We start from the raw sequence: 21,533 nt of genomic DNA, 5'->3' as shown, positions 1-21,533 counted from the left end.
CAATGACGTCACAGCGGTGTGTACGGAATGTGCCTGCGCAGAGCGGCGGAGGCGCGGTGGGGCAAGGGAGCTGCGCGTGTGTGGGCGGCCATGACGCTGTACGGAACTGCCATTACGCATGCGCAGAGCTGCCATGACGCTGAACGGAAAATACAACTTTAATCATTGAGGGTGGCCATGACGCTGTACGGAAATTCCAGTGCGCATGCGCTTAGCGGCCATGAGCCCGCACGGGGAAATAAAATTGTGCATGCGTAAGGCGGCCATTACAGTGTACGGAAAATGGAACTATGATGTAGGAAAGCGGCCATGATGCTGTACGGAAATTCCAGTGCGCATGCGCTTAGCGGCCATGAGCCCGCACGGGGAAATAAAATTGTGCATGCGTAAGGCGGCCATTACAGTGTACGGAAAATGGAACTATGATGTAGGAAAGCGGCCATGATGCTGTACGGAAATTCCAGTGCGCATGCGCTTAGCGGCCATGACACTGCATGGGAAAATAAAACTGCGCATGCGCATGCCCGAGGCGGCCATGACACTGTACGGAAAATGGAACTGTGATGTAGAAAGGCGGCCATGATGCTGTACTTATATTCCAGTGCGCACGCGCAAAGCGGCTTTGCTGCGCACTTCAAAGGGAACCGCGCATGCGCACTGCGTGGGGGGAACGTTGCTTTCTGGTTTTTTTTTTTAATTTTTCTTTTTTTTTTCTCCCTTTGGCTTTTCCCCTCTTCCCTTCTCTGCCTCCCATTTTCCCTTTCCTTTTCCTCTCCCTTTTTCCCCCTTTTTCTCTTCCCTTTCTCTCACCTTTTTCCTTTTTTCACCCCTTCCCTTTCCTCTACCCCTCTCTTTTTCTTCTTCCCCATTTTTCCCCTTTTTACCCCCAAACGGGGGGAATTGAACGATTTGGGGCCGAATGGAGCCGAACGCTCCCAGCTGGGCCAATGCAGAGCAACTAAATGAATAAAATGGGATTTTATTGCGGTTTTTCATGGATAAAATGTCCAAGATCCGCTCAGGAGCCGCCTTTTTCCCGCCTTTTCCCCGGTATTTTTCCGGTTTCTTTCCCGTTTTTTTCCTTTTTTCCATGCTGGCCATTGGAGGTTGCGCAGGGCGGGCCAGGGGTAGCGAGCCCCGCCCGCAGCAGCTCCCCGCCGCTGTAATTAATTAATTGCAGAACCCTTAATTAGCGCCTCTTTCATCTCCATTAATTCCCGACCCCCCACCAGCTCCCTCCCGTCCCTCAGAGCCTCCCGCGCCCGCGATTACAACTCCCATCAGCCCCCGCGCGCCGCAAAGCCCGGAAGCGCCGCTCTGCGCTCGCACGGCAGGCTGGGAGTTGTAGTCTCATGACCACAGCCGCGCTCTCTGATTGGCTGCAAAGCATCGGGGTCGGGTCCAACGAGGAGCGGCGCGCTGTTTAACCAATGGCGAGTGAGTATTGATGATTGACATGGCGTTCAGCCAATGGGAGCGCAGGGCGGGCGGTTCGAAGGCGCGCGGCCGAAGGCGGGAAGCGGCAATGGCGGAGGCGGCGGCTGAGAGCGGGGAATGAGGGGAAAGGAGGGGAAATGAGGGGGCTGCGAGGGGGCTCTGATGGAGCTCTGAGGGGGCTCTGATGGACCTCCAAAGGGGGGCCTGGGGGAGCTCCGAGGGGACTCTCTGAGGGGGCTGCGAGGAGGCTCCAGTGGGGCTCTGAGGGGGTTCTCTGAGGGGGTTCTCTGAGGGGCTCTGATGGAGCTCTGAGGGGGCTCTGGGGGATCTCTGAGGGGGCTGTGAAGAGGCTCCGTAGGAGCTCTGATGGAGCTCTGGGGGAGCTCCGGGGGGCTCTGAGGAGGAGACTGTGAGATAGATCAGAGGGGCTCTGCTGGAGCTCTGGGGAAGCTGGGGACTCTGAGGAGGCTCTGAGGGAAGTTTCACGCAGCTCTGACGGAGCTCCGAGGGAGGTCTGAGGAGGCTCCGAGGGGACTCTGAGGGGCTCTGAGGGATCTGTGAGGAAGCTTCGAGACAGAGTTGAGAAAGCTCCGAGGGGACTCTGAGGAGTTCCAGGGAGCTCCGAGGGGCCTCTGGGATCTATGATAGGGCTCCGAGGGAGCTCTGAGGGGGCTCTGATGTAGCTCCGAGGGGGCTCTCCGGAACTCCAAGTTGCTCCGAGGGGGCTGAGGAGGCTCTCAGGAGCTCCAAGGAGCTCTGATGGATCTTCAAGGGGGCTCTCAAGAACTGCAAGGAGCTCCGAGGAGGCTCTGATGGACCTCCAAGAGGCTCTGATGGAACTCCAAGGGGGGGCCTGGGGGAGCTCCGAGGGGACTCTCTGAGGGGGCTGCGAGGAGGCTCCAGTGGGGCTCTGAGGGGGTTCTCTGAGCTCCGAGGGGGCTGGGGAGGCTCTCTTGGAGCTCCGAGGAGGCTCTGATGGAGCTCCGAGGCGCCTCTCAGGAGCTCAGAGGAGCTCCGGGTCGGGATTTGGGATTTTGGGGGATTTGGGATTTTGGGGGATTTGGGGTTTTTGGGGGGGCATTTGGGACCCCCCAGATTTTCCAACCCCAAAGATCTGGGGGTCCCCCAAAAAACCCAAAAAGGGTTTTGGGGTTTTTGGGATTTGAGGATTTGGGATTTTGGGGTTTTGGGTTTGGAGGATTTGGGATTTTTGGGTTTGGGGGATTTGGGGGTTTTGGGAATTTGGGATTTTGGGAGATTTTTGGGGGGGTTGGGTTTTGGGGTTTTGGAATATGGGATTTTGGGATTTGGGGGGTTTGGGATTTTGGGAATTAGGAGTTTGGGGAATTGGGATGTTGGGAGTTTTGGGGTTTTGATATTTGGGATTTGGGGTTTTGGTGTTTGGGGATTTGGGTTTTGGAGTTTTGGGGATTTTTGGAATTTGGGATTTTGGGAGATTTTGGGAAATTCTGGGGGATTTTGGGTTTTGGGGGGTTTGGGATTTGAAGTTTTGGGGTTTGGGGAATTTGGGGTTTGGGATTTTCGGGATTTGGGGTTTGATATTTGGGGGTTGGGATTTTGGGGATTTGAGATTTTCGGGGGTTTGGGGGTTTGGGATTTTTGGGAATTTGGGATTTGGCATTCTGGGAATTTGGGGGTTTGGGATTTTGGGAATTTGGGATTTGGCATTCTGGGAATTTGGGGGTTTGGGATTTTGGGAATTTGGGTGTTTGGGATTTTGGGGTTTGGCATTCTGGGGGTTTGGGGGTTTTAGAGTTTGGTGTTTTGGGGATTTGGGGATTTGGGTTTGGGGTTCGGGATTTTTGGGGGTTTGGGTTTTGGGGTTTGGGATTTTGGGAATTTGGGGATTTGGGGTTTGGGAGTTTGGTGTTTTGGGAGTTTGGGGGGTTTTGGGGATTTGGGAATTTGGGGTTTGGGTTCCCGAAATCCCGGCCCAGCTCAGCCTCTCCCAGATCTGCAGCAGCTCTGGAACCGCCCCGAAACGGAGCTGGGACCTGCCCAGGTGAGCCGGAAACCCAAAATCCCCTAAATGCCCCAAAATCCCCCCAAATGTCAAAAATCCCCCAAAAATCCCCCCAAACCCCAAACATCCCCTAAAAATCCCCTAAATTCCAAAATCCCAAACCCCAGAAATCCCCAAAATCCCCTAAAAATCACCCCTAAAGCCCCTGAAATCCCCAAAATCCCAAACCCCCCCCCAAAATCCCCCCAAACCCCCCCAAAATCCCCTAAACCTCAAAAAAACCCCAAACCCCAAAATCCTCCAAAAATCCCCCCTAAATCCCAAATAGCCTAAATCCCCCAAGACCCCAAATATTCCCCAAAAATCCCCTAAATTCCAAAATCCCAAACCCCAAAAATCCCCCAGATCCCAAACCCCTAAAATCCCCTAAAAATCCACCCTGAACCCCCCCAAATCCCCAACACCCCCCAAAATATTCCCCAAAAATCCCTTAAACCCCAAAAATCCCCCAAACCCCAAAATCCTCCAAAAATCCCCCAAAAATCTCTCAAATCCCAAACCCCAAAATCCCCTAAATCCCCAAAACCCCAAAAATCCCCCAAAAATCCCCTAAATCCCAAACCCCCAAAGTCTCCGAAATCTCAAATTACCAAAATCCCAAACTCCAAATCCCAGAAAATCCCAAATCCCCAAATTTTAAAACCCCCAAATTCCAAAATCACATACCCCAAAAATCTCCCAAAATCCCGAATCTCGGAATCCCGAAAAAACCCAGAGTTCCCAAAACCCCAAATCCTAAACTCAAAAATCCCCCAAAACCCCAAATTATCCCCAAAAGCGCAACCACAAAAATCCCAAAAATTCCCAAAAAAGCTCAAAATTCCCAAATCCCAAAAATGTCCCGCTGAATCTGAAAATTCCCAAGATCCCCCAAAATTCCCCTAAATCCCAAAAGAGCCAAAAATCCCCAAATCCCAAAGATGCCAAAGCCCTGGATTTGGGAATTTCCTGAATTTGGGAATTCCGGGATTTGGGAATTTCCAGATTCGGGAATTCCCGGATTCGGGAATTCCAGGGATTCTGGGATTTGAGAATTTGGGGATTTGGGAATATCTGGATTTAGAATTCCTGGATTCGGGAATTTCGGGATTTGGGGATTTGGGAATTCCTGGATTTGGAAATCCTTGGAATCAGGAACTCATTGGAATCACAAATCCCGGGATTTGGGAATTTTGGGATTTGGGAGTTCCTGGATTTGGGAATTTTGGGATTCCTGGGTTCGAGAATTCCAGGGATTCGGGGATTTGGGAATTTTGGGATTTAGAAATTCCCGCCCCTCCCCCGCCCTCATTCCCATTTTTGTTTCAGCTCCCGCTGGGAATTCCGGACCCCCCTGCCCGAACGGCTCCGAGCAGCTCCAGAAAATTCCAAAAAAAATTCCCAGGAAATCGTGGAGAAAGTGGCGCCGGCCCGGAGGCTGCAGATCCCCGCCGGAAATCCGGGAATTCTGAAGGGAAATTCAGGAATTCTGGTGGGAAATGCGAGAATTCTGATGGGAAATTTGGGAATTCCAGCCGGTAATTTGGGAATTCCAGCCGGTAATTTGGGAATTCCAGTGGGGAATTCAGGAATTCCAATGGGAAAATCAGGAATTCCAACAGGAAATTTGGGACTCCTGGCTGGAAATGCAGGAATGGCATCAGGAAATCTGGGAATCCCGGGAATCCCGGCACGTTCCCAACTTTCCGTGGCTCAGTTTTACGGGAGCCGGAATTACCGGAACCCCCTGGAGTGGAAACGGCTCCGGGAGCTGCTGGGGCACGGAGAGATCCTGGAAAAAACCTGGAATTCCGGGAATTCCGACAGGAAATCCGGGAATCCCAGCGGGAAATCCGGGAATTCCAACAGGAAATCTGGGAATTCCGCCAGGAAGGGCAACTCCAAAGGGAAAGGGAGCAGCGGGAATTCCCGGAATTCCAGGATCGGGAATTCCTGGATTTCCGGGATTGGGAATTCCTGCAATTCCAGGATGAAGAATTCCCAGAATTCCAGGCTGGGGAATTCCAGGATTGAGAATTCCCAGATTTCCAATGTTGAGAACTCCCGGAATTCCAGGATTGGAGAGAATTCCCGGATTTCTGGGATCAAGAATTCCCAGGGATCCAATGCTGAAAATTCCAAAATTTCTGGGATTGAGAATTCCCAGATTTCTGGGACTCAGAATCCATGGATTTCTGGGATTGGTAATCCCTGGAATTCCCAAAATTCCAGCCTGGGATATTCGGGACTGGAGAATTCCCAGATTTGCTGCGCTGAAAAACCCCGGAATTCCGGGGTGAAGAATTCCCACATTTCCAGTTTTGGGGATTCCCAGAATTCCCAAATTTCTAGCACGGAGAATTCTGGGATTGAGAATTCCTGGATTTCTGGCACTGGGAATTTGGGGAAATCCCAGATTTCCACTGCTGAAAATTCCCAGATTTCCAGGAATTCTGGGAATTCCAGGCTGGAGAATTCTCACATTTCCAAGATTCAGAATTCCCAGAATTCCGGAATTTCAAGCACTGAGAATTCCTGTATTTCCAGCACTGGGAACGTTGGGAATTCCTGGATTTCTCGGAATTCCGTGATGGAGAATTCACAGATTTCCAATCTTGAGAATTCCCAGAATTCTGAGATTGAGAATTCCCGAATTTCCAACGCTGGGAATTTCCGGGTTTCCGGCACCAGGAATGTTGGGAATTTCTGGGCTGGGGAATTCCCGGATTTCCGGGATTTCCGGGAATTCCGGGAATTCCGAGTGCCGGGTGCTGCCCTTGGGCACCGCCTTCTTCCGGAGCCGCAGAAATTCCTGGAAAAATCCCGGAAAATCCCGGGAAACGCCCCCGGGAGAGCCAGGAACCAGCAAGGAAAACTGGGAAGGGGAAATTCCCGGGAAAACAGAACCGGAAAGAGCCACGGACCCAGGTGAGGCACAGCACGGAAAATTCCAGGATTTTTTTGAGGAATTTTTGGTATTTTTCTGGGAATTTTTGGGAATTCTGGGGGATTTCAGGGGATTTTTGGAAATTTCTGGGAAATTCCTTGGGATTTTTCTGGGAATTTTCTCGGAATTTCCTTGGGATTTTTTTTTTTTTTAATTTTCGGTGAATTTTGGGGGATTTCTTTGGGAGTTTTTTGACAATTCTGAGGAATTTTTGGGGAATTTCTGGGAAATTCCTTGGGACTTTTGGGGGATGTCCTTGGGATTTCTGGGAATTTCCTTGGGAATTTTGGGGGATTTCTGTGATTTTCCATGGAATTCTGGAAAATTTCTTGGGATTTCTGGGGATTTCAGGGGATTTTTTGGGAATTTCCTTGGGGATTTTTTTTTCTATATATTTTGAGGGATTTCCATGAAATTTTGGGGAGTTTCAGGGAAATTCCTGGAAAATTCTGGGAATTTATGGGGATTCTTGGAAATTTCCTTGGAATTTTGGGGGATTTTGGGGAATTCTGGGAATTTTGGGGGAATTTCAGAAATTTTCTGGGAATTTTGGGGGATTCTTTTGGGGGGATTTCAGGAGATTTTTGGAAATTTTGGGAGGTTTCCTCAAGGTTTTGCGGAATTTTCTGAGAATTCTGAGGAACTTCTGGAAATTTTTGGGAATTTCCTTGGGAATTTTTTTGATTTTCTGGCAATCTCCTGGGGGTTTTCTGGGAATTTGCTTGGAAATTTTGGGGGATTTCCTTGAGAGTTTTTGGGAATTTCTGGGGAATTTCTGAGAATTTGGGGGATTTTTGGGGGAATTTTTTTGGATTTCTGGGGAGTTTCTGGGAATTTTTAGGAATTTCTTTGGGATTCTTTTTGGATTTTCTGGGACTTTTGGGGATTTCGGGGAATTCCCAGAAATTTTGGGGAATTTCAGGAATTTCTTTGGGATTTCAGGGAATTTTGAGCAATTCCCAGGAATTTCAGGGAAAACTGCAGTAAATTCCTGGGAATTTTGGGGGATCTCCTTGAGAGTTTTTGGGAATTCTGGATGGAATTTTGGGGGATTTTGGGGAATTTCCTTGGGAATTTTTGGGAATTTCCTTGGGAATTCTGGAGGATTTTGGGGAATTCCTATGGGAATTTTTGGGAATTCTGGGGAATTTTGTGAATTTTTCCTCTTCCCTCCCCGAATTCCATAAATCCCCTCCGGATCCCGGAATTCCAGGTGGGATCTGGGATTTTCCTGCATTTCCAAATCCCAGAATTCCCAAAATTCCCAAATTTTTTCCCCAGGACTCCCCTGGAGCTGTCGCGGATGCCCAAAATTCCTGGAATTCCTGGGTGAGTTGGGAAATCTCAGGAATTCCGTGAATTTCCTGGAATCTTCCCAGATTGCCTCCATTTCTTTCCCTGGATTTTCCCAATTTTTACAGGTTTTTTGTGTATTTACCCAGATTTTCTTGGTTTTTCCCTGGATTTTCCCAATTTTTCCATGTTTTTCCTGGATTTTCCCAGATTTTCTTGGTTTTTCCCTGGATTTTCCCAGATTTTTCCATGTTTTTCCCAGATTTCCTGTGTTTTCCAGGATTTTTCCTGAATTTTCCTGATTTTTCCTGGCATTTCCCCAGATTTTCCTCCATTTCCCAGGATTTTATATTATATTTATATATATGTAGAGAAGAATGGAGTATATGGCTGAGCATGGAATTCAGGCTGTCAACATAAAATATTTCTTCTGAACTTTGATTTGATGACTTGGGCTGTTAACATGAAAAGTATCTTTCCTGGTAAGTGTTTGGTTTTGCCTGGTCTTCTTTCTTTCTCAAGATGTGACTCTTGGATGATTTATGTAGTAGAAGTAGTGTCCAGATAGCAAAATATTTAATAATTCCTCTTCTCACTAGTAATTCCTTCTGTTTATTTTTTTTTAATTCATAAACCAGGATTATTGGTGTATCACAACTACTGAAGAGTTGTTGAACTGAATTAATACTTTGGCTTCTTTGTCTATGGGTATTGGAGAAAAAAGTCATTCCTTAGCTTCAAATTCAACTACAAACTTTTTTTACTGTTTTCAGAGAATCTGTGAACTAGACCAGAGTTTTTCTTTCTTTGGAAAGCCATATTGACAGTCAGCAGATATAGAAAGATGCTGAGTGAGATGCTGAGTGCAGAAGGCAAACAGGGGTGGTGAGGGGCAAAGTTTCAAGCAAACCATGCTGTTGCCTTGGGTTAGGGGGACATGGATGGTAGCTGCTGTTTTGTCTTGTTTTATTGCACAGGGACCTAAAAACTCGTGGTGAAAATTGTTAAACACGCTCAACTTGGTAGAGCTGTAGCTGGGTATTCAGCTGGGAAAAGCAGTCAAACATGAGATAGAAATGCAGATCTACAAAGTTCTGAGCTGTCAGACTTCATGAGTAATGCAAGAAAGTGATGTAAGAGTCTGGAAGACACATTGGTGCCTGAGAGCTGGCAAAGGGAGCAAAGCAGATTAATGTAGGACTAGAGGAAGTCTCATGAGTCCACATAAAGTGACTTTTTCCCTGTGAGTTTGCCTGTGTCAGCAATGCTGTTGTATCTTGTTCTCTTTAGTGCTTCATCTACCCAGTCTTATTTCCTTACTTCATCTTACTGCTACATTTTTAAAAGCAAGAGCAGAATCAAACCTGCAAAGCTGTGCTGCTTGTGAGCAGGCAGGAAAACTAAGTGTTCCCTCTGAGGGAGCCCCAGATTGACTGGATTCAGCTTGTTAATGGAAGGTTGAAAACAAATGTGAAAGTCTTTGGACTTTCTTCTCAAGAGCTGTTCAGATCCTGATAGATCTATTTGAAAGCACCTGAATTTCAGCAGAGAAACTGTTATCAACTCATTCCTAGAGGGCAAAGCCAGGGCAGTAAGTGGAGAGGTGGTGTGACTCTAAGTGATTGAACTATTGCAGCACGTGGCTGACTTTGCAGATAAAGCAACTAAAACTTGAACTCTGATCAGGGCATTTCATCACTAGAGAGTTGACAAAATTACATTATCAGAAAAGTAGGTAAAGCATGGAAAGGCGCTGAGGAGGGAAAAAAGGCTTTGACAGTTTGAAAACCTGCATTGCTTATAGGGCTGCACCTTTTCAGCCTGCAGTAAACAGGGTTTGATTTGTAAAAAAAGCCAAACTAAAGCCAGTGTAGCTGGCCCAGTCCTGCCAGCAGCTCAGCTCTCAGGGGGCTGGATTCATCCTGGTTTTCTGCACCTGATGTGCTTGATCTGGGCTGAGACCTGTGCCCCTGCAACCAACTTGCTCCTGAGACTGATTTTGCACACTGGCTCTGGAATGCCTGCCTTGGCTGGATGTGCTCAGACTGCAGGGTGCTTGGATTTACCCTGCAGTTGGTGTGAGACACAGTGATAGATGGTTGTACAGACAGATATTTGCTATATTTGGGGTAGGGATGAATGGGAAGGGATTGTGACTGTTTGTGGGAATCTGAAAGGCAGGAAAAATGAGGGAGAGGTGAGATAGGTCAGCAATATATGGTTTGCATATGGTAAAAAAAGCCACAGTTTGCAGGACTCCTCAGTTAATTTATCTGGAACCTATATATCTGTGGAAGTGACAGCAAAGCCCTCATGTTTGAGAGGCAGGAAAACTAGCCAACCTTAAGATGCAGAACATACTGCAGATTATGTAGCTGCAATTCTATGATGGAAAAAATCAGTTCCCTTTTCCACTTACTGATTATGGACTTTAGCATGCTATAGGTATTATCCAAATATTTTTTTAATGCTTAAACCCAAATGAAAAGGGGTGGGGATAATTAACTGGCATCATATGGATGTATTATCTTGGCAGATGTTGCCAGTCAGACTTTCTGATTAAACCTGCCCTTCAGGGCTCCTAATTTGAAATGAAATGCAAAATTAAGGCATGACAGAAATATTTCTCACAGTCAACAGATCAACTGTTAGATTGTGAGCAGAATTAGCTCTCACTAAATTTCCTTTTAACCCAAGTAAACTGCAAAAAGGCTTTGTGAAGTACAAGGCATCAACAAGTGGCACTGGATACTAAAGAGCCAGCTCAGTCTTTTTAATAAAAATCAGTGATTCCTAAGAGTAAAAACTGCACAACACTTATGTGCTTGTGTGTGTCTGGCATTCTCTTGGATGAACTATAATTATCTTTCACGCTTTGAAATTGTGTTGATCTTTCCCTAGCTGGAGACATTTCATTTCTTTACTGGGGAATTTGAGGATATCTCCTTGCCTTTTTGTGCATCTCTGGGTCATTTGTCACAGCTGCTCTGTTTCAGCTGTTTTAATGGTTTTAACCTGATTATCCTGCAGACAGTTTATTATTTTCTGTTATTTTTCCCTACCTTCCCTTTCTGTATCTCTCTCCCTTCCTCTCTCCCTGAGTGCTGCCCTTTCAGATGTTCCTTTGCTTACCCATTGGATTCCCTGCTTCTCTGCATGTTTTTCTGCCAGCTGCTGGGTCCTCTTTTACTCCTGTTGTACAAGGTTTTACTGCTTGTATCCTCCAACACAAAAAAAGTGACATTAATTTTGTTAATTAATGCTTGACTTCTTATAGTAATGAAGAATTTATTAGATTGCTTGTAATTATATAATTTATTTCTCAGTGTGAAGACAATTTTTTTATTTGACTCAAAATTTAATCATATTTGAGTGATTTAACTAAGCTATTATTTGTGACCTTCATTTGTACAAGTATGCTTTGCTCTTTCCTGGCAATACCTGTGAGGCTCTGCATTTTTTTTTTTTCTATTTATGTGATCTGATTTATAGTTGTGAAGTACAAAGTGTTTCTTCTCCCCTAAGGTGTGCTTGTGTAAACAGTTTTCAGTAAAGTATGAATTTCTCTACAGAATTTTGTTTTTTTCCTAAAATGACAGGAAAAGCCTAGTGGAATTTTGGGCTTCCCAGATTCACTCCCTGTGAGGAGTGTAAGGTGCAGTCAGGGATCCAGGCTGGCATTGGAATTCAGTTGATTGATGTGGCTCCTGAGTATTTCTCTGCCAGGTTTTTGTGTTGCAAATGTAGGGCTACTTTGAGAGAACAAGGAGTTCTGAGAACTCTCCAAAAATTTAGCTTTCTACTGCAGCATTGAGTTTTTGTATTTTTATAAATGGATTTGTGAATAAGACTCTCTTAATGTTTTTGTCTTACAGTAACGGGGGAAAAAAAAAGTGTTTTTCTAATGAGGAATACTGGGAAATAGCTCCATGTGAGACCATTTATCTGCTTCCTGTAATCATGGGTTACATTACTGCACATAATGCTCATGTGCCTGAAGCAATGCCATATTACAGCAGCAAAAATAATTGCAAATGTCATTTGAAGTATTTCCCATAACAGAAAAGTTATTCTTACCTTAGCTGTTTTTTTTTTTTTTTTGTCTTCCATAGTTCTCTAGGGCAGAGCTTTTGTGATGTTAAGAGAGCTGAGTATTTTCTTCATGTTTTAAATCTGTTCATAAGCATATACTCAAAATACTGTCTTAATTTTTTACTTGTTCTTGTAAGCCTCTTGTAATAGTCTACTTGTTTACTTTTCAGCCTTCTGCTTATTTTCTACAGCTGAAAAAACCCCACCACTACGTGTTTAATTGTACTAGTTATGTGGGTTTAACTGTTGTTTTGGGTTTTTATGGCTGTTACTGAAGCATCTTGTAGGAAAGAAATATTATCTTTGGCTAATGAATGAGGTTACTTTCTTCATCTGCAATAATATTTTCATGCTTCTCCAAGTATTTCTTCATTTACATTTCTTTTCAAGGTGCTTTAAAGATGTTCTGACTTTCTTATTTTAGATCTAGACCTTTTTATTCAAATTAATTAAGTAGCAATAACTTTTGGCAACTTCAGGGAGAACAGAGAGACTTCCTGGGCTTGGAGCCTGGACTTTCCAGTCTCTACCAGTTCTATGGCATGAAGATCTTAGCTGAGACTTGATGCTTTTAAGCAGCATCCTTTTATGCAAGACGTCACTATTTGGCATCTATTTTTACTTTCTGATTGAGAGTTATTGAGTGATGAGCTTTCCCCTTGTGGGAGGAGCAATGCCATGAGGCCTTTGTACCTACAGCACTCTTGAGTTTCCAGCATTGGTAGAGAGGGAGAGGAAGAAGGAACCCAATTTCTTTGCACTCCTTTGTTCTGCCAAAAGATGGAGTAAACGATCTACTGAACTGCCTGTGCTGCTAATTGATTTTCTAGGCAACTAGGAACTTTTCCACAAGGAAGGAAGGAAGGTTTTCTGTTCCCTTACAGTGTTAAAGCTTCGTAGGTCTCATAATCTGTGCTAAATGTCATGAGGCAGTTCTTCTTAATGAATTGACCAAATTGGTTGGTAACAGATGGGTTGATGACAAATGGGTTAATTAGTAGTCTTATCTAATCAGTTTTTATTTCAATTATTTTGTCTGCTTATGTGTGAAAGGGTTATTTTAAAACAGTCCTTTCACCTCTTGCAGAGAGAAGTGTCTGCATTATTGGTCAAAGCAGTCCCTTCTACAAATATAGGGATCCTCATAAAATCAAACTAAAAATAGTATTGGTGTGCCATAATTACAAGTGAAAAAGTTGGCATTTTCAGTGATGCAAGCTTTTTTTAGACAGTTGCTGTGGAACACTAAATTTCTTTGGCAAATAAACCCATCTGCTGTAAGCATAGCTGGATATATATTGTCTTTTTCTGCAGATTTTCACTGTCCATGCTGAAATTACCTGTTGGATTCTAGTGACTGAGCTTTTGCCATCAGGTACACTGGCATGAATAGGCTGTGTTTTTTCCTGTACCTTTGTCACTGTATTTACTTCAGTCAGTGCCTGTCTTTGTGCAGGACTCTGTCTAATTGTTCCTCTTAGGTGTGCACCGAGTGACTCCACACAATTGCTGACCCCTCGAGTTAGGGGCTGCCGGTCTGAGCCATTGAGTAAGAAGTGCTGGGAAGACTCATCAGGATAAGTTGAAGGAGGCTGCAATCACAGGAGACAGACCGTGCAATTTATATTCATCAGGTAAATTAACTACAGACGTGTATTGTGGGTAAAACTGGTCCCAGAGTGGCCTTTTTTGCATGGTAACATCATGGTGATTTTCCAAAGGTGCAGCATGGTGAGCTGCTGTTTTTACAGCAGCCTTTAGTACGTGTTGTATCTAATGTCTTGTGTCTTCCATTGCTTAGACTTTATTTTCCCCCAGCAATCTCATTTATCTGTAGAAATCTCACCTGCAGAAGTGGTCTCATTTGACTGCTTCCAGAAAATCGTTTTTTTCAGTCCTGACTTTGTAGCTCTTCAGAGAATGGAAAGATGGAGGACTACTTTTAACTTTGAGTGTTTCCAGTAATGCAGATTTTTGCCTTTAAATGTCAGTGACTTGCAGCCTTGGAACAGAAGTGAAATGCCTGGTGGGTGGCATAAATGGGGCAGAGAGGTTAAATGACTTATTTGGATGTACTTGGGAAGTCTGTGTCAGAGTACAGTCCAGAGTAGTGTTTGGATTTTGTATCTATTTCAGGTTACAAATGATTCTATTATCAACCTCCCAGTATGAAGTTTTAGACATAACACCTTGATTCATTCATGTCCTACAAAGAACCCCACAAAAGTAAGGACTTAATAAATGATAATGTGAAATGTAGTGTGGGAAGGTGAAGGAATGACATCACCAAACTGGAAGGTCATTTTGATGATTCAATGAATTTTTTACATTTTGGGCATTACAAAAACTGGCTTCTGATTGTGTCTTGCAAGACTTTATTCAGCTTTCAAGTGCATTTATATAACTTTCAACCATTATTGTAAAAAATTGCAAGATATTCTAGTTAGATCACAGGTTCACAGGAAGAATGCTCATACTGAGAGGATGAGGAGGAGAAAAGCTTTGATTTGACACATGGTGATGAGATTTTACTGAAATAGAGTCCTTTGCAGTGCCATATTTGCATATTGCACTGTTCTCTAAATAGAAAGGACTCTTGGGTGTGCAGCAGTTTGTATTTTAAATACTCTGACTTTGTTGCCTATTCTATATCAGGCATAACTATCTGGAAGAACAGACTTAAATGTTAATGAATTCAACTGCTTTATCCTATATGTATTAATTTTAGGAGAATTGGAAGGTGTGAGCTGAAAGGAAAGGGAGGTAAGGGAGGAAAATAGATGCTTTGTGTAAACCGGTTGCTTCTAAAAGTAGATTTTTCTCTTCAGGTTAAAGTATTATTTCAGTGGCAGTCAATGTGTATAATGCACAGATTTTCTCCTCTATTGCTTAAAAATATCAGTAAATAATCTAAAATCTGATACTGTTGAGTTTGGCAAGGTGAAGTAAATGTAAATTTACAGGACACAAAGCCAAACATCTGTGAGCTGGAGCAGGTTGTGAAGAATTGTTGCCAATCCTGTGGTGCTGTGAGGTTGGCCTGGTGCTAACTCTAATTGCCATTGCCTTGTGCTGCATGGGAAAGGTCTTCCAATGTGGAGATGACCAAAGAAATCTTGGCAGCTTTAAGGCCCCTGTTACTATAGATGTTGAAAATGTGCTTTCCCCCTGCCATCCCAAATGGTTCTGTTTAAACAGTGGGAAGCAGATTTAATGCACTGAGGTAGGCCAGAGTATGGGAAGCTCTCTGCAATGCCATTGTTTTACTTCTGCTCTGTGCTTGTTTTAGCTGTGCTGTGAGCTCTGTATGAGCTCTGCACATCATTTTATCTGTGCTGGGATGCAGGGGTGCTCTGCACATCATTTTATCAGTGCTGGGATGCAGGGGTGCTGCTGGAACGTTCACTGTGGAAATGGGCACTGGGCAGGAAGAAAGTGGCCTGTGGTGTCTGCTTGTGTGAGCACAAGGACTTGATTTAAAAGTTATCTGAAGCTGTATTGGTGGTACAGACAAAATAGGAGTGGTCTCACTTAACTAGTTGTTTACACCACACACATAAAACGTTCATTTCCTCACGCTCACTGGCACAAGGCACTGGGCAATGATAAGACTGTTAGTATAAATATTTTTCTTTCAAAGCATTTTAATGCCCTTAAGTAAATTGATTTGAGATACAGAAAAGCCAGGGAATCTCAGGAAAATGGAAAGCTGGACAAGACAAACGCAGATCTGAACCAATGTGGTTAATCAAACGTTCTCCGTTTATTCAAGATAAGATGGTAGTTTTTATAAGCTTCTACATAGTTTACAAAAACAAAGACACTCTGATTGGCAAACTAATATTGTTTACCTTTTCCTTAAAACAGCCTACACCTTACACTATGAAACCTATACTAATTCACACCCAGACAACCCAGTGGTCCCCATCACACCTTAAGACTATTTCTATCTGCGCCACAAGCTCTGAATTTCTAACTGCGTCAGAGGCTTGAAGGCCTCACAAAGCCCAAATCTGAGGCCTAGACTGGAGTAGCTCAAATTTCATAACTCATGTCCTCTTTCTCTCAAAAATGCTGCAACAATTCCCTCTTTTTCTTTTTGAGTTACCCAGGCTGGAGTGAAGGCGCAATTAACTAATTTTTGCACACACTGTAAAAAACACGGTATAACAATTAAAATAACTATAAAGATAAAAAGAAGTACAATACCAAAACGAATTAAGCCTTTTACCCAGCCAGAAAAACCTAAAGAATTGAGCCAGTTATCAAATGGAGTGTCCACTACGGTAAGTTTTTTCATGTTGTTCTTCAATTGCGTTAACTGTTTATAGATCGATTGAGAATGGTCAGACAAATTCATGCAGCACATGCCCTCAAATTCTTCGCACCCATGTCCTTGTGCTAAAAGAAGGAAATCAATTGCAGCTCTGTTTTGTAGAACCGCGTGACGGGTATCGTCTACATCTGCAGCAAGCTCACTTATCAATTTAGATGTGATATTAATTTGTTTTCCTGTCCAGCAGGCTAGAGTTCTCAATTGTGTGAGCGCTTTTGATGAGGCGACCCCTGGGGCAAAGAGTGAGGCTACTACTACAGAGGCACGCCCCCACAATGACACTATATCTTTACAATTAGGGTCCATTTGGAGAACACTGCGTTTGGCTCGTTGAGTCTTCTGAGGCAATTCGAGAACCTGATGTATGGTGGGAGCAAAAAGCATCAACATACCGATATAGCATGGGCCTCCCCTAGCATTTTGAGGGACTGCTGACCAGGCTCGGTCCCCACAAATGAGGAAGGTTCCTGGGGGCAGTTTTCCTGCACCACCTCTTGGCGGTGTCACAGATAGAGTCGAATTGTTACAATATTCTGAATAGTTGTAATACAATGGGAGACAACCAAGTGTCGTCATCTGTCAATTTTCCATTTTCTTGAGTTGGTTTGGTAGCATAAGATCCAAATATCAAACAGTAATTTCCTGGGACAGAACCCAAAAGACCAAATTCTTGAAGACTGTCATCAGTAAATTTTAAGTTTTGCACAAATGCAACAGCTTGCACTCCCAGGGTGATATTTGGACTTATTTGAGCTCAGGTCCAAGTTTTAAACTCTGCAATGGGACCCAATGAGACTCCAATTAAACAAGTACGTAAGGGGTTAGACGGTGTGGCTAACGACAGGCAGAATGAATCTTGCCTGGTTTGTTTGGCTCAAGTGATCCACATATTTTCTCTCTTGTCAATGTCAAGGATTCCAGATACTTCAACAACCAAAACACTGCTTAATAAAAACATTGAGGCCCACCACATATTTCTCAGGTTTTTGAATGCCCTGTTTAACATGAAAGAAACAAACTTAATTCTAAACATAAATTGTGTGTATATATAGAAATCTTAAAGACTGAAAGTTATCCTGTTGGTGTGCTGCTTTTTAGAAGCAATATTGCAATGTCGACAGTGCAGTTTAAATTGAGGTATGCGTTTGTGGCAAGGATGAGTGAGCTCCCACATCTGTGTTTTGAACCTTAAATATTGACAGTAATGTAATCAAAGTTCTGATTTTTTATAGAATGTTTCCTGAGGCTGTCTGTCAGAAACCTATTAAATCTGAAAAAGAAACAAAACCATACTCTGCTAAGGCTGATGTAAATTATTCAGAAAAATCCAGAATTCCATTGAATCTCTCTCTTATTCTTGACTGAGACTAGCACAGACTTTGTGAGCTTTTCCACGTTTCTTTCCTTGTGCTTATTTTTCAGCATTTAAAGAGAAGAATGTACTGGAAGACCCTAAAGCTGTTAATGGCTTTTTTTCTCCCCTCTCTTTCTCTGTGTGTGTGTTTAAAACCATCCACTGGGGCTATTCCTGCTGGGGCCTTTTCTATTTAAATCTTTAACTTTCCTGATGTGAAGACTCACTTTTCTTAATGAACTGACTTTTTAAATGTATGGATTTGTTTAAAAAAATTCAAGAGGAGCAATCTGAAGTTTTTTAAAAATTCTATTACCTTAATTCCTAGCTACAGTGTGTACTTAATGATGGGACTAGTGGCATTGATGCACATGTCTTCTAGTTAGCTGACCCATATGACCCTTCATGTGTTACTTTTATTCTAGCCTGGAATACATTTTAACCTTCAAAGTGTCTGAAATGCTCATTACAGAAAATTGTGCTATTCTTTTAAGTTTCTCTCAATTTTTTTAGGGAGAAGACTCCATTTGCAGGAGTGTCTGTAAATAAATAATCAATGTTGGTAAACAGTCTTCTATTTGCTCAGTTGTGGCTTCTAATTTAAAAGATATTTCTAGCTGAAATCCATCTTACAGTTGGTTGCTCATATTAATTCCAGAAACGATTAAAAAAAAAAAATTACATCCTGTTGGGTGACTCCTACTTCATATGGCTCTGACTTGCTGCTCATGACATCTCAAACACACTAAAAGGAGTGTCCACTCTAGTCACAGGTGTAGTAGTAGGGACAGGCGAACGGAAGATCACGGGATGTGACGGAAAGAGAGAGACCCTTCCCCCCTCTCCCTGCCCCACGTTATCTATTAACCCCAAAAGCACGTGACCACACCTGTTTCAGTAGTTTTCCACTCCTGACTAACCCCTGAGACCCCACAACCCCCCTCTGACGTAGCAAAGACCCCCAAGACTATTTAAACCCACGAGATGAGATAATAAAGGCTTTCGATCGTCCACCACATTGGTGCCAGCGTGTGTCGTTAGTCCGAGTAGCCCGGGCGAGGCCGGGCTGCCAAGCTGCCTCCTTAGAACCAGGTCGCCAGTTGTCTTTTACAAAGGCAACATATCTGGTGCCGAAACCCGGGAAAATTCGCTCGGGTGACGGGATACGCCTGGACAGGAGCAGCGGCCGGAGCGGTCAGACCATATCTTGGCGCAGGGAGACGTCCCAGGACCTGCGAGCGTCATGGACAGCGTCGCCAGGGTCGCGAGTGTGAGTTATAAGCAATGGGGTATCGAATTTAAGCTCAAGGACTTTTATCTTGCTATAGCGAGGCTGCTTGAGCTTGGGGCAGCCGAATGCCCAGTGGATGCCATGCATCCGGGAATATGGGAAAAGTGCATAGCCATGCTGGCCGGGGAAACAAAATCCTCAGGCAGTGGCAAGAGCGTTAAGGCATGGGGCAAAGTAGAGAAAGCCCCGCGCAGGGCAATAGAAAAGCAGGAGACGCGGAGTGCGGCGCGTGTTTATTAGTTAGACCCGGGCTCGGGGGGGGGGGGGGCGGAAGCGCAGACCGTCCCTGAAGACGATCCGCCCAGGAACGGAGACCCGGGGGGGCCCGGTGCGTCACCCCCTTCCCCAGATCAGAGCCCAACCCCCACCGCGAAAACCCCCCAAAAAACCCCCGCCGCGAAAACCCCCCGAAAAACCGCAGCTTCCCCGTCCGTCCCGCCGCCACCGCCGGTCAGCGATCCGTTGTCAGAGGCGCAGCGGCGCGCGGAGTGCTTCTGGCAGGAGCTGGCAGGAGAAGCCAAAGTCGCAGAAACCGCGGCTCGGGTGGAGACGCTAACCGCACGGCCACGCTGCCCCTTTTAAAATGACGCTGGCTGCCACGGAAAGGGGCGGGGCGCGGCCACTCTCGGCGCGAAAACCCGGGAAGTGCGCGATTTCAGGAATGCGCGTGCGCGGGAGAAAGAGGAGGAGAGCAGCAGAGGGCAGAGAGCCAATCGGCAGCTGCGCCTGAGGCTGCTACCATTTAAGGGAGAGACCTCCCCCTGCAGGAGACAGGGCAAGCCCGGGGGGGCGGGAGCGGCGCCACCCCCGCGGGGAGGAGCGAGCTCAGAGCCGAACAAAAAGGCACCGAGCCCCGGAAGTGCGCCGGCATTCGACTTCCGGCTCGGAGCCCGGCAGCAGCTCCGCTGGCTCGGAGGAGCCGGCGGGAGCCGGCCGGAACTCCGAAACGGAGAAAACAGAGCCAACGCAATTTAAGACAAAATCGAGTAAAACTCTAAGCTGCACCGAAAAGCGGTCACAATACAGACCAACCCAGTTTACCAGCTGGGGAAAAATACCCTTTTGGGGCTGCGGGAGAAAAGGGCGTCTCGCCAAGGAATGCGGGTCCCGGCCCCAGGAGAACAGGACGGGGGAGGGAGCTTGTGGACCGCACCCAGCCTCCTCCCGCTGCAAATATGAGGCGGCCCATCTATGCCAACCCCCAGTGGGGCGGGGAGCCCTCATACCCCATACCCCCACAGGAAGCAGCCAGCTTCATACCCCCGCCAGCGAGTCTCACAACACAGCCTACGGCACCTTCGTACCCACCACCACCGCAAGCAGCACCTGTGCTGCAGGGTCAGCAGGGGGCGCCCCAGAACGGGACCCCTGTGTGGCCCTGGCCCTGAAAATAGGGAAGGAGCCCCCGAGGGTGTGGGGGACATGCCGCCTCTATGGCAGTCGGGACCCCCACGTAATAGAGCTTCAGCTTTGGGCAGACACAGGAGCAGACTGCTCGATCTTGCCCCAAGCCCTGTGGCCCCGACGCTGGCAATGCAAAGCCCGCCGCGGCACCTCCACCCCAAACACGCCCGAGGGGATCCTGCTAAAGCTGCAGGAGGAAAGGGCCACTGCCACACACCCACCGCTGCCAATAAACCTGACCTTCAGAACGAAACTAATGGAAAAGCTGTGAGTTTTTGTTTGCAGGACACGCTCGTGGACCGTCCCTGTGACGCATACACCCCTACTCCAGAGGGATATGACGGACCACCAAACCGCCAGGCAAAACCCAAGAATCCCACACCAGTGAGACACCGGTGAGACCAAGACATGCACAGTGTCTCTGTGCAATTTTACTGCTAGGGCTTGTGGCCGGGGGCAAGCTGACCCAGGCCACTACCCTCATCAGCCATTTAAGTGGGTCATGCAACACCTTTCAAGTGACAAGGTGTTCAAAGAAGTCACCACAGCAAACACCCCATCCTTTGTGCCCCACATAGCCAACCTGTTTAGAAGCTACCTTTCTAACCCTAAGCGAAACCAAACCGAACCTAACTAACCCCTGTTAGTTTTGCTATGATGTTAAACCCCCTTTCTATGAAGGCATTGCTTTAGACACCCCCTTCAGTTACTCCACAGCCAGTGCCCCCCACCAGTGCAGATGGGACACTCCCCGCAGAGGAATCACCCTGAGTCAAATCACAGGACAGGGCAGATGTTTTGGCAATGCAACCTTGGCAAAGTAGAAAGGCAACTTCTGCACTAAAATTGTCAGGCCCAACAGAAAAACTAACAAGTGGGTGATCCCATCTGCATCTGGGATGTGGGTTTGCCAAAGATCCGGAGTGAGTCCTTGTGTGTTCCTTGCCAAATTGAATGACTCTACCGATTTCTGTGTCCAAGTTCTGATTGTCCCCAGGGTCCTGTATCACTCAGACAAAGAGATATACCATCTTCTCGAGGAACCTAACAGACTCCACAAAAGAGAAATTATCACAGGTATAACCATCGTGATGTTGCTTGGCCTGGGAGCAGCTGGCACAGCCACGGGTGTCTCAGCCATCGCAACCCAGCAGCACGGACTCTCTCAGCTGCAAATGACCATCGACGAGGACCTGCAGAGGATCGAGAAATCCATCTCCTATCTAGAGAAATCAGTCTCTTCGCTTTCAGAAGTAGTTTTACAAAATAGGCGAGGGCTGGACCTCTTGTTCATGCAGCAAGGAGGACTGTGTGCAGCCCTGAAAGAGGAGTGCTGCTTCTACGCAGATCATACGG

General features: G+C 45.8%; 1 protein-coding gene across 23 annotated transcripts; it reads left to right on the top strand.

Moving 5' to 3' along the window:
- The first annotated feature begins 125 nt into the window (after positions 1 to 125).
- On the top strand, positions 126 to 18,498 carry LOC140684958 (uncharacterized). Of its 23 annotated transcripts, none has more exons than XM_072934935.1 (9): positions 126 to 1,437; positions 3,411 to 3,460; positions 4,790 to 4,952; positions 6,267 to 6,388; positions 7,689 to 7,736; positions 8,072 to 8,182; positions 13,107 to 13,167; positions 13,274 to 13,426; positions 13,929 to 18,498. In XM_072934935.1, exons 1-6 carry the CDS (start codon positions 1,431 to 1,433, stop codon positions 8,132 to 8,134), a joined length of 453 nt encoding a protein of 150 aa, XP_072791036.1. In that variant the 5' UTR covers positions 126 to 1,430; the 3' UTR covers positions 8,135 to 8,182; positions 13,107 to 13,167; positions 13,274 to 13,426; positions 13,929 to 18,498. The 23 variants fall into 23 exon arrangements, 15 of the variants coding, with proteins under 15 accessions (XP_072791036.1, XP_072791037.1, XP_072791035.1 ...); XM_072934936.1 differs by having other exon boundaries at positions 13,249 to 13,426; XM_072934934.1 differs by having other exon boundaries at positions 8,043 to 8,182.
- The last annotated feature ends 3,035 nt before the right edge of the window (positions 18,499 to 21,533 follow it).

The sequence above is a fragment of the Taeniopygia guttata genome, chromosome 12 (assembly GCF_048771995.1).
Source record: "Taeniopygia guttata chromosome 12, bTaeGut7.mat, whole genome shotgun sequence".
Lineage (NCBI taxonomy): Eukaryota > Metazoa > Chordata > Aves > Passeriformes > Estrildidae > Taeniopygia > Taeniopygia guttata.
Note: the sequence above shows the minus strand (reverse complement) of the source record. Positions and strands in the feature narration are given on the sequence as shown.